Consider the following 13,301-nt stretch of genomic DNA (forward strand, 5'->3'; position numbering starts at 1 on the left):
ACCAAAAGCTATTTTAAAATCGGACATATCGAGTGCATAGAGGAGTTCTGTATGTATAATTCTTAAAATAATTGTTATGCTTTTTGTGAACGTTTATCGTGAGTAATTTAGTAAATTGTTAGCAAATTCCCCGGAAGTTTGCGGGGGGTATGCTAGTTCTGAACGTCACATGCTAATGTAAAAAGCTGTTTTTTGATATAAATATGAACTTGATTGAACAAAACATGCATGTATTGTATAACATAATGTCCTAGGTGTGTCATCTGATGAAGATCATCAAAGGTTAGTGCTGCATTTAGCTGTCTTCTGGGTTTATGTGACATTATATGCTAGCTTGAAAAAATGGGTGTCTGATTATTTCTGGCTTGGTACTCTGCTGACATAATCTAATGTTTTGCTTTTGCTGTAAAGCCTTTTTGAAATCGGACAGTGTGGTTAGATAAAGGAGAGTCTTGTCTTTAAAATGCTGTGAAATAGTCATATGTTTGAAAAATTGAAGTTTTTGTATTTTTGAGGAATTTGTAATTCGCGCCACGCCTATCATTGGATATTGGAGCAGGTGTTCCGCTAGCGGAACGTCTAGATGTAATAGGTTAAAACAAGTCAAAATGAAGCTCAGTAGTGTGTGTGGCCTCCACGTGCCTGTATGACCTCCCTACAATGCCTCGGCATGCTCCTGATGAGGTGGCGGATGGTCTCCTGAGGGATCTCCTCCCAGACCTGGACTAAAGCATCCGCCAACTCCTGGACAGTCTGTGGTGCAACGTGGCGTTGGTGGATGGAGCGAGAAATGGTGTCCCAGATGTGCTCAATTGGATTCAGGTCTGGGGAACGGGCGGGCCAGTCCATAGCATCAATGCCTTCTTCTTGCAGGAACTGCTGACACACTCCAGCCACATGAGGTCTAGCATTGTCTTGCATTAGGAGGAACCCAGGGCCAACCGCACCAGCATATGGTCTCACAAGGGGTCTGAGGATCTCATCTCGGTACCTAATGGCAGTCAGGCTACGTCTGGCGAGCACATGGAGGGCTGTGCGGCCCCCCAAAGAAATGCCACCCCACACCATGACTGACCCACCGCCAAACCGGTCATGCTGGAGGATGTTGCAGGCAGCAGAACGTTCTCCACGGCGTCTCCAGACTCTGTCACGTCTGTCACATGTGCCCAGTGTGAACCTGCTTTCATCTGTGAAGAGCACAGGGCGCCAGTGGCGAATTTGCCAATCTTGGTGTTCTCTGGCAAATGCTGGGCTGTAAGCACAACCCCCACCTGTGGACGTCGGGCCCTCATACCACCCTCATGGAGTCTGTTTCTGACCGTTTGAGCAGACACATGCACATTTGTGGCCTGCTGGAGGTCATTTTGCAGTGCTCTGGCAGTGCTTCTCCTGCTCCTCCTTGCACAAAGGCGGAGGTAGCGGTCCTGCTGCTGGGTTGTTGCCCTCCTACGGCCTCCTCCACGTCTCCTTCATGTACTGGCCTGTCTCCTGGTAGCGCCTCCATGCTCTGGGCACTACGCTGACAGACACAGCAAACCTTCTTGCCACAGCTCGCATTGATGTGCCATCCTGGATGAGCTGCACTACCTGAGCCACTTGTGTGGGTTGTAGACTCCGTCTCATGCTACCACTAGAGTGAAAGCACCGCCAGCATTCAAAAGTGACCAAAACATCAGCCAGGAAGCATAGGAACTGAGAAGTGGTCTGTGGTCCCCACCTGCAGAACCACTCCTTTATTGGGGGTGTCTTGCTAATTGCCTATAATTTCCACCTGTTGTCTATTCCATTTGCACAACAGCAGGTGAAATTTATTGTCAATCAGTGTTGCTTCCTAAGTGGACAGTTTGATTTCCCAGAAGTGTGATTGACTTGGAGTTACATTGTGTTGTTTAAGTGTTCCCTTTATTTTTTTGAGCAGTGTATTTGTTGAAATTACACATTTTGTGTATGGTTTCCTAGAAACAAGGGTGGCTAAACATACCCCTTTGGCTCCACTTACCCCACTCTCCCCTAATAAGAAATAAACCTACAACAGCGTCCCGATTCAAAGCGAAAAATTCCTCTCCATCAGAGGGGTAGTGAGCTCGGCATCCAGTGTTGCTAATGAATGCACCCCTACAGCAAATATCCCGATTAGAACAAACAGAATAAATCATATGCGTTTTCCAAATTGATCCAGCATCAAATTGACTATACAAATATTGTGATATTGGCGCTCCTGAATGGGGCAGCAGTCTAAGGCACTGCCTCTCAGTGCAAGAGGCGTTACTGCAGTCCCTGGTTCAAATCCAGGCTTCATCACATCCGGCCATTGTTGGGAGTCCCATATGGCAGTGCATAATTCACCCAGTGTCGTCCGGGTTTGGCCAGAGTAGGCCCGTCATTGTAAATAAGAATTTGTTCTTCAACGACTTGCCTAGTTAAATAAATATGACATTTAAAATATATCAAGACACTCTGTGGACATGGATTTATGGCTTGTTTAACACCTTCATTTCCACACCTTTTTAATGGAGTACTAAGGATTTCACTGCATTTAACGTCTTCCAAATTCTGAGCTAAATGGTGACCAGTGCATATTAAGGGGTAAAACCAGACAGAGAATTATGATGCATAATGAATATGCTGTTGCTGAACCCATAGCTATAGAATATATTTCTATGACTGAACCCACTTATGGAATGCATTGTATTACATATAAGTTGCTCTGAACACAAACATCTACCAACTGACTAAAATAAATATACGGCCTATGATCTGTCCACCACACTTGTACCTCTGTAGCCTGTAGCCTACAAATGTGACAGAATTGGAACAGGTGAAGTGGGCAATATTAACCTGGTACTAGATTTGCTTGTGCCATCTTGCCAACTGGGACTAGGCAGGACAACGTGTCGAGCATTGTTTTTACCTTGTGTTGTAGATGCTGTTCTGAAGTGTAGCTATTTATTATAATGAGAATAAGTCTCAGATGTCAAGGACTGATGGTACATAATCATAATGGTGCTCCATCTCTGCCATCTCCTTGGAAAAGAAGTGCTCTGCCTTCAGAATCTCGATTGGAACAGGGACTGTGAGTAAATAGTTGTCGCTACAGTGCCTTCTGCCCTCGGGTGTACCGTAGCCTACCTACAGTTTGATAAAGGATGAACGATAATGGATGTGCGTAGGAGCCAGGAGTGTTTTTTTTTTAATCAGGTCCTAGATCAGATTAAAGATCATCTTTATTTGAATGAACACATCAAGATCGCTCCTGTTGATGTGGTGCTGAACTAGGAATAGGATGAAGTTGACGCTGATCTGTGACTTTAACTTGAGCTACAAGTTATTACAGAACACGGCTGAGTCCTCTCACTAGTTGAACATATAGTAGCAGCCTACAAATGCAAGAAAGCAATAACATCAAGCTCATTATTGCTTTGCTAATCTAACTTTCTTTGACGGACAAGTTACATACAGTGTATGCACTGTGACTCCATATAGAGCACATCAACGTGAATAGACTTGACCTCGCTGCCTCGGATGCAGTGAGCGGGCTAAGCAATGTGATATGAGACAAGAGGAGACGACTTAGACTAGACTTGAAGTCTTTGAACAAGTGTGTAATTGATATTTCAGCTCTGTGTAGTTTAAAAAGACAAGCCACTTACAGTATGTGTGGATGGAGGATTATTAAAAGGAGAGGAGTTTGTGTGCCAAATGGCACCCTATTTCCTATGTAGTGCACTACTTTTGGCCAGGGTCCATAGGGCTCTAGTGCACTACATAGGGAATAGGGTGCCATTTTGAATGCATTCCAGGTTAAGGAGAGTATTCAGGGCAGGCTAATGTCCACAGAGGGCTGTCTAGCCTCGATTTATGAAAGGCCCAACTTCCTAGCCTACTTAATAATAGGGCGTTGGGCCTCCACAACCCAGAACAGCTTCAATACACCATGGCATAGATTCTACAAGAGTCTGGAACTCTATTGGAGGGATGCAACCCCATTCTTCAACAAGGAATTTCATAATTTGGTGTTTTGTTGATGGTGGTGGAAAACGCTGTTGCAGGCGCAGCTCCAGAATATGTTCAATTGGTTTGAGATCTTGTGACTGAGATGACCATGGCATATGGTTTATATCATTTTCATGCTCATCAAACCATTCAATGACCACTCGTGCCTTGTGGATGGGGGCATTGTCATCCTATGGGGGCATTTTTATTGTTTTTATGTCACCATTATTTTACCAGGTAAGTGGACTGAGAACACATTCTCACTTACAGAATTGACCTGGGGAATAGTTACAGAGGGGAGAAGAGGGGATGAATGAGCCAATTGGAAGCCATGGTAGACAAAATAATGACCTGCCCAGCATTTCTAATACATGACCCTAAGCATGATGGGATGTTAATTACTTAATTGTGTGGAAGCACCTGCTTTCAATAGACTTTGTAGCCCTCATTTACTCAAGTGTTTCTACACTGAACAAAAATCTAAATGCAACATGTAAAGTGTTGGTCCCATGTTTCATGAACTAAAACAATAGTTCCAGTAAATGATCCATACGCACAAAAAGCGTATTTCTCTTTAGTTTTGTGCACAAATTTGTTTACATCCCTTTCAGTGAGCATTTCTAATTTTCCAAGATAATCCATCCACCTGACAGGTGTGGTTTATCAAGAAGCTGATTAAACAGCATGATCATTACACAGGTGCACCTTGTGCTGGGGACAATAAAAGGCCACTCTAAAATGTGCAGTTTTGTCACACAATACAATACCACAGATTTTTCAAGTTTTAAGGGAGCGTGCAATTGGCATGCTGACTGCAGGAATGTCCACCAGAGCTGTTGCCAGAGTTGAATGTTCATTTCTCTACCAACGTCGTTTTAGAGAATTTGGCAGAACGTCCAACCGGCCTCACAACCACAGACTTCGTCTGGTGGCGATGGGGTTATGGTATGGGCAGGCATACGCTACTGACAATGAAATAGAGATAATGTGACGAGATCCTGAGGGCCAACTGTATTCCCAGTCATGTGAAATCCATAGATTAGGGGCTAATTCATTTATTTCAATTGATTGATTTTCTTATATGAACTGTAACTCAGTAAAATCTTTGAAATTGTTGCACTTTGCATTTATATTTTTGTTCAGTATATTATTTTGGCAGTTACCTGTACATCATAACGAGGTCAGATGCAGGTAAATGTAGGAAATTACAATACGATGAGTCAACCGGACAGATAAGGGACTTTTGATGGGTTAAATCAACAATTTCTCACATGCAACATTGTATCTCTTCTAGGAGTCCCCAGAGAGGGAGTGTGGATTCTTTTGAAAGAGGTCACACACAGTGGCCTTCTCCATCCACTCTCCTGGAGTTGGCAGCAGATCCAGAATGTACCAAATGCACTCGATGATGGCGCAATGTAGCTACGGCAGGTGTAGGTTCTCCTGGCATTGCTTTCATACATCGTAGACGTACCACTCTGGCCCAACACGACTTTCTTGAATAAAATTGTACAAGCTCTTGTTTTTTCTTATGGTCACTATAAAAGCCTAGCCAACAATATCCCAGTAAAGGAATTATTATCTGATTCATTGCATAACCTGTACAAAATTGTGTGACATTTTCTCAATCTACTTCATTATGAATCAGCTTATCCCACAAGGCATACTTGTAAGGGAAGCTTATGCCTTCAATTTGGCCTGGATTCTACTGTACTTTGGGCTACTATACAGCTTGGTGATTTAGCTAATCAGAGTGCATTTCATCTCAGGGATATCATTCGTTCTATTCATGAAACATGTCCCATTGACTGGTTACATTAGGTGAAACAATGTACAGCAAAATTATCAATCTAATTTTAATATGGCTTCTATAAATGTCTCTGTGCCCAGTTTTAATGGTGCTTTCTCATCTGAAAATGTATGTTTTAAATATGAAGGGAATTACTCTAATGCCTTCTAATGTATAGTGTCATCTATTGGATTAAAAGAGTAGCATATACAGTCAAATGCTTGAGAAGAGCCACTCACTCTCTAATAATATATGTTCACATACAGGAAACACTATTTTACATGTTTTATATATATATCTGTATTGTATTGCTAAATGTGCTACCAATTATTATGAGTGTTTTTTAACATTGGTTTACATGAGTTTGAATTGGTCCATTGACCAATTCGTTCACTAAAGGCAAGGTTATCACATATCTATCACAGGAGGCTGGGGCAGGGAGGACGGCTAATAATGGCTGGAATGGAGTGAATGGAATGGTATCAAACACATGGAACCATGTCCTTGATACCATTCCATTCCAGCCATTACTAGGAGCCCGTCCATCCCAACTAAGGTGCAACCAGCCACCTGTGAGATCTATTGTCCCTATTTTTTCAAATAAATGATGACACCTATCAATAATAGGCTACAGTAGGCCTATGTCCAAAGAACATGCTTTCAGCATTTTCCCTACCGAAGAGTTTAGAAATAATTATCCTAAAAGTTAAAACTTTTTTAAAGTGCATATGTGCATAATAAGTGAGGCAAATGTGTAAGTTACAATGATTCCATCTGCTTCTTATTTACAGTAGACTACTTACTGAATGAAGCCATATGTAACCCTACTGCATAAGAACAACGTCTGACGTAACAGTTATGGGGATTGATGTTGTAGCTTAGAACCCAAGCGGTGACTGACACGTCGCTGTTCTCTTGATCCAGCGTCATCAGGCATCTGACGCGTTGAGGTTCTTCAACACAACAAGCTTTTATATGGAAAGTGTGGAAACGGTGATTATAATCAATGCACATGGTCTAAAAATATCCTTGAGTTTTGATATAATATACCTCAGAGACGTTTTTCCAAACGAACTGTCGCTTGGCAACAGCTAGATGAAATGGGGAGCCCACCCATTTTAGAGCGGCGCTCATTAATAGCTCAGTGAACAGATCAAATCGAACCTATTCTTTTAAGTATTAAATATTGTCAGTTTATATATATATATATATATATATATATATATATATATATATATATATATATATATTGTTTCAGTTGATTGTTCATATATATATATATATATATATATATATATATATATATATATATATATATATATAAATTGCGTTGAAGAACCTAATAACATAACGAATGTGGGCCAAGAAGTGGTAGGCAATAGGCTGGTCCAGAAGGCTATAATCTCCTCTCAATGCCCAGAGGGAATAAACCTTAATGATTTAATTATTACACTTAGCCTATCTTTCTCATCCACAGAACTACATGTAATGCATAGGCTACCTAATATAGATTAGTTCCTTTACTAAATACGCTTAATAAATGCCTATTAAATATGTTGAACAATAAACTCATTAACGGGCGTGAATGTATTTTAACCTAGGTTATGTCTATCATAGAGATGAAAAGCTATTGCAAATAGTGACAATAATTGACAAAAGATAATACAACTGTCTTGAATTTGATTAAAATACGAAATTACAATGGATACTCCCAGTGCCTACTTGTCATGCAAGACATTACGCGCGCCTGTGTCAATGGAGCATCACTATGACTTACTGTTACTATGGAAACCAACTTTGTCTTGTCATTTCTCACACAGAGAAGATGAACACTAATCCACATAATATCTTATTTTACAAACAGCCTACTTGTCCATGTCTTTCCACAACAGATGTGGTTTCACCGACTTAAATAAGTTCACAAATTACGCGCTAATTGAGTGGTTCCATGCACCGTTTCTAAGTAGCCTAATTGAATCCATCAATTGATAGTTCTGATGTGTTTTCTATTTCTATATTTGAAGGGGATAAAAAATTGATTTAATCGTTAACTTTGTAAAGAGACCTGAAATAGGCTACATTTGTTACTTACAACAATTGGTGACGGCAAAACTGTTTGCTACTTCCAGATTGTCAATATGGGGCGTCAATCTGAATTCGGGTGTGCCGAATTGAACCATTCCTATCCGAAATGCACTGTACTCCTGATCAGCACCCCTTGGAAAGAGTCCACCTGTAATAGAAACAATTGGACATCTCAATATACTTGTATATAGCATATTCCAAAATATTATATTGTTGATTTATTTGATTTAATTTGCATGACCAGCTTTCATAATGCATTGGCAAAATCACTAGCCTATGTTCCAAAAATATAGTCGATCCTTGAAATTAACTAATTTGCTTGATACATACCAATTTGTACACTTTGAGAGCCACCAAGCACCAAACCCCATAAAACGGGTAGAACAAAAACCGATAAATGCATTTCCATGAAAAAAAGTGCCCACATCCACCCAAGAATGGAGATATTCATTGTTTCTCAATAATAGTCTATGTTAGATCCGAAACATATCGGCGACTTGATGTCAGGAAAAATGCACCGGTGACTATTTTCTGCAGGTGGTTTTTTTGTATAGAAAATGAGGGCTCCTGCTCCAGGTCCAGCAGTGAAGGAATGCTATAATGTAAATTAACCGTCTCTTCCGGTCCTCCTCCTTGCGCTGTCCGCCTGCGAGTCGTAGATACCTCCTATAAGCACTGGAACAATGCTCGTCTCCGCTCCGTGTGCTGGAGATCCTTTCAGCATCATGGACAAGCGACGAATGTTAATGAGAAGCGTAAAGACACGAGAGGAGCCGAGCGTGCGCTCCACTTCAGTGCCTCGCGACTCATTACTGTGTGGATGTACATGTTTATTGAGCATGTATATAATAGATTAAATATGTGCCCTTGACTTTACATTTTTGAACCAGCTAGGATTCATGGCAAACCATAAGGCAATCTCATTATCTCAGGGGTTTGCTTCGTGTTATACAAGTCATTATTGAGGGTTCAGCCCTCACTGTATCACTCTGCACTAACATGGAAAAGTATGACATTAATACATATTGTATTAACCTGTGTGTACCCTGCTGATAATCAGACTCAGTCACAAAAAAACTAACAAAAAATCATGTAGTTAAGCAAATAATAGGCATCTTACTTATTCCATGGGTAGTGTGTGCCATCCTCAAAAGCAGGTAGCTGTGCCAGCTATTGACCAACGCCTGCTTCTTAGGCCTGAAACATTGATGCATTGTTGTGTCTATATCTCGGAGACATTTAAATTGCACTTGATGAACTAAACAAGATTCACTTTATCTAGCTTGTCCAACAACAAAAAAACAATACTGTTGCATACCTTCCAACCTAAATATAAGGAACGAAAAACAAACTGAAGATATTCAAGGTTGAATCAAACAGGAGCTCCCCTCCAGTCAATAACGGTTTGTACAGGCTGACATTTAGATGCATTTCACTTGTAGCTCGTCGAGTGAATCTTGTCAAGGTGTGTGTGTGTAAATACGAGTGGGTGTGCAGGTATGTGTGTGTGTGTGTGTGTATTTGCGTGCGTGCGTGTGTGCGTGCGTCCATGTGTGCTCAACTGCCCGTGTGTGTGCATGAATACGTGTCTCCTTCCACTCCCATCTCGCTGGGATTAACCATCAAATGAATGCGCTCTTTACCTTTGATCTACTGCTTGTTTTCCACTATTCCATGCATACTAATTGGAGCCGAATCTGTGTGGCGCTTGTTATTGCCATTTTACACAGGGTAAAATGGAACAGGAGCTCCCCTCCAGTCAATAAAAATAAATGTCATCCTGGTTCCCCGGTTTATGATATACAGGCTACACAGTGAGGGAAAAAAGTATTTGATCCCCTGCTGATTTTGTACATTTGCCCACTGACAAAGAAATGATCAGTCTATAATTTTAATGGTAGGTTTATTTGAACAGTGAGAGACAGAATAACAACTAAAAAATTATTTGCATTTTAATGAGGGAAATAAGTATTTCACCCCCTCTCAATCAGAAAGATTTCTGGCTCCCAGGTGTCTTTAATACAGGTAACGAGCTGAGATTAGGAGCACACTCTTAAAGGGAATGCTCCTAATCTCAGTTTGTTACCTGTATCAAAGACACCTGTCTACAGAAGCAATCAATCAATCAGATTCCAAACTCTCCACCATGGCCAAGACCAAAGAGCTCTCCAACGATGTCAGGGACAAGATTGTAGACCTACGCAAGGCTGAAATGGGCTACAAGACCATCGCCAAGCAGCTTGGTGAGAAGGTGACAACAGTTGGTGCGATTATTCGCAAATGGAAGAAACACAAAAGAACTGTCAATCTCTCTCGGCCTGGGGCTCCATGCAAGATCTCACCTTGTGGAGTTGCAATGATCATGAGAGCGGTGAGGAATCAGCCCACAACTACATGGGAGGATCTTGTCAATGATCTCAAGGCAGCTGGGACCATAGTCACCAAGAAAACAATTGGTAACACACTACGCCGTGAAGGACTGAAATCCTGCAGCGCCCGCAAGGTTCCCCTGCTCAAGAAAGCACATATACATGCCCGTCTGAAGTTTGCCAGTGAACATCTGAATGGTTCAGAGGACAACTGGGTGAAAGTGTTGTGGTCAGATGAGACCAAAATGGAGCTCTTTGGCATGAACTCAACTCGCCATGTTTGGTGGAGGAGGAATGCTGCCTATGACCCCAAGAACACCATCCCCACCGTCAAACATGGAGGTGGAAACATTATGCTTTGGGGGTGTTTTTCTGCTAAGGGGACAGGACAACTTCACTGCATCAAAGGGACGATGGACGGGGCCATGTACCATCAAATCTTGGGTGAGAACCTCCTTCCCTCAGCCAGGGCATTGAAAATGGGTCGTGGATGGGTATTCCAGCATGACAATGACCCAAAACACATGGCCAAGGCAACAAAGGAGTGGCTCAAGAAGAAGCACATTAAGGTCCTGGGGTGGCCTAGCCAGTCTCCAGACCTTAATCCCATAGAAAATCTGTGGAGGGAGCTGAAGGTTCGAGTTGCCAAACGTCAGCCTCGAAACCTTAATGACTTGGAGAAGATCTGCAAAGAGGAGTGGGACAAAATCCCTCCTGAGATGTGTGCAAACCTGGTGGCCAACTACAAGAAACGTCTGACCTCTGTGATTGCCAACAAGGGTTTTGCCACCAAGTACTAAGTCATGTTTTGCAGAGGGGTCAAATACTTATTTCCCTCATTAAAATGCTAATAATTTTCTAACATTTTTGACATGCGTTTTTCTGGATTTTTGTTGTTGTTATTCTGTCTCTCACTGTTCAAATAAACCTACCATTAAAATTATAGACTGATCATTTCTTTGTCAGTGGGCAAACGTACAAAATCAGCAGGGGATCAAATACTTTTTTCCCTCACTGTTGCTGCAACTAGCTCTCACAGTCTCACATCAGAATTAGACGTTCATCCACATTTCTCAAACTTCAAATATCGAAGTTGCAAACGTCAAATTTCCAAGTGTTTAAGGTTAAGTTTAGGCATTAACTCAGAATGGTTAAGGTAAGGGTTAAGGTTTGGGATAGGTTTAAAACAAAAATCACAAAATGAATTTTCTATCACTGGATTTGAAATTGCAACCTTTGTAATCAGAGGCAGATGCTTAGGCCCATCCACCATCCCTGTCCACAATGCCCCCCATCAAAACCCGAAACCTACTTAAAGGTAACAGCGCTCACTGTTGCCCCTAGTGGCCAGTTTCCATGTCATCTCCTGACGTCCTCAGACATGGATGGACGTCGAATATTGTATCACGGGTGACCTGGCTGACACCTCAGCGTCCAGAGGCATATACATTTTAATCAGTGGGAGCTGCAAGATGTTAGTTGTAAAAAGCTAATAAGATTGAGGGTACAGGAGGTTAGGATGTTGGCAGTGGTGGGATTTTTTAAGCAGTACAGCGGGTGGGGAAATTAAACGGTCTCATATCGTTCAGCACCATGGACAGGGGTGAAATTATATTCTCTCATAGTTTTCAGCAACATGGATAGTGGTTCACTCGCTAACTACTTGACCTTGCTGGGGTTGATGTATCTATGGGTGTCTATGATGTGTATGGGTGCACTTCTGTGTTTATAGTGTTAAGTCATGTTCCTCCTAGACTACATTACATATATTTTGTCACCAACAGCAGGGGCTCCAAATCCCTTCTACATAACTAAATAAGGGATTGTTTGGTTCACACATACACTGTAGCAGTAGATATGAAGTTATACTATGTTTAGTGAGTGTAAGCTATGTTTTCGCATAAAACATTATCTAATTAGAGATGCAAATAAGTTTATATTCCAGTCAGTGTTTACTAAAATCTATAAACCAGAAATGTCAGATGAGGTTTTACTCTGTACACTGTGTTGTGATAAAAGCCAAATCCGAACATTTCATCTATATACAAAGACCCATTACACAGCCACCCATTTATGTTTTATGCCCAAGTGTTAGTGTCAAGTAAATATCAAGTAAGTCATTGACCTTTTGACAATTTTTTTCATCTACTTCGCTTTGTAGCTTTGTAAATTTCAATTTGCAAAAAACGTAATGTATTTTTGATACTGTCGCAAAGCTAACTAAAAAGCAGCATTCCTCAAGAGAGGATGTGCTTCACTTCAGCAGCGATGAATTCTGAAAAGCTTGCTTCAGGGCTCCGGTATTTTCTGTACACCAGGGAGCTAATTTCTCGTGACAAATTTTAGTTTTTAGGGGTGGGACTGCATCTAGGGTATTACGCAAGGTTAAATTTAGATCCTCAGTTTGGTGGTTAACCGATGTTTGTACTCCGACGTCCTTGGGTAGGTGGAGGGAGTCTAATGAGTTAGCTAACTAACATACCAGAAGTACCTAGTGCTGTAATGATATGCTATGCGGTTCATAAGGATAGCCTTGCCAACACATTGTCAGCCAACATAACGTGTGGCGTAAATCATTTGAAAAGTCATTACTTTATTACATTGCTCAACATTTTCACATTTGTCATAATTAGTTAAAGCAATTAATTTGTATCCGCTCTCGGACTTTGGCTGCATATTTTCTGACATTTTCTTCAAATCTGAAAACATTATAAAGCCACGCCCATTCCCTGCAAAATTGAATAATGGGCCCTAAAAGTACAGAAATAGTGTCAACTGTGTGTATACTTCGTATTTTGGCAAATGTAGTACGACATCCAGGAACTTTTAGCATACTAAATCTATCCATACTATGACCAATAAGCATACTACATACTCAATTTATGTCACAAATAGTACGGTTAGTATGAGTATTCGAACACAGCTATAGATTGTTCTCTCTGCTACCGTGCGGCAAGCGGTACCGGAGCACTAAGTCTAGGTCCAAAAGGCTTCTTAACAGCTTCTACCCCAAGCCATAAGACTCCTGAACAACTAATCAAATGGCTACCCAGACTATTTGGATT

At 41.3% G+C, this 13,301-nt stretch overlaps 1 protein-coding gene across 5 annotated transcripts in view; it reads right to left on the bottom strand.

Annotated features, from left to right (window-relative positions):
- LOC106611560 (glutamate receptor 2) overlaps positions 1 to 8,613 on the bottom strand; it is an 81,006-nt gene extending 72,393 nt beyond the window's left edge. For all 5 annotated transcript variants that reach the window (XR_006771036.1, XM_014211905.2, XM_014211907.2 and 2 more), the window contains exons 1-2: positions 8,198 to 8,613; positions 7,875 to 8,015 (exon numbers count right to left, since the gene is read on the bottom strand). Coding sequence is in view for 4 of the 5 variants with exons in the window: in XM_014211905.2 (XP_014067380.1) it covers positions 7,875 to 8,015; positions 8,198 to 8,318 (262 nt within the window). In the remaining variant the exon portion in view is untranslated. The remainder of the gene's footprint in view (positions 1 to 7,874; positions 8,016 to 8,197) is intronic.
- Positions 8,614 to 13,301: the final 4,688 nt, after the last annotated feature.

The sequence above is a fragment of the Salmo salar genome, chromosome ssa09 (assembly GCF_905237065.1).
Source record: "Salmo salar chromosome ssa09, Ssal_v3.1, whole genome shotgun sequence".
Taxonomy (NCBI): Eukaryota; Metazoa; Chordata; class Actinopteri; order Salmoniformes; family Salmonidae; genus Salmo; species Salmo salar.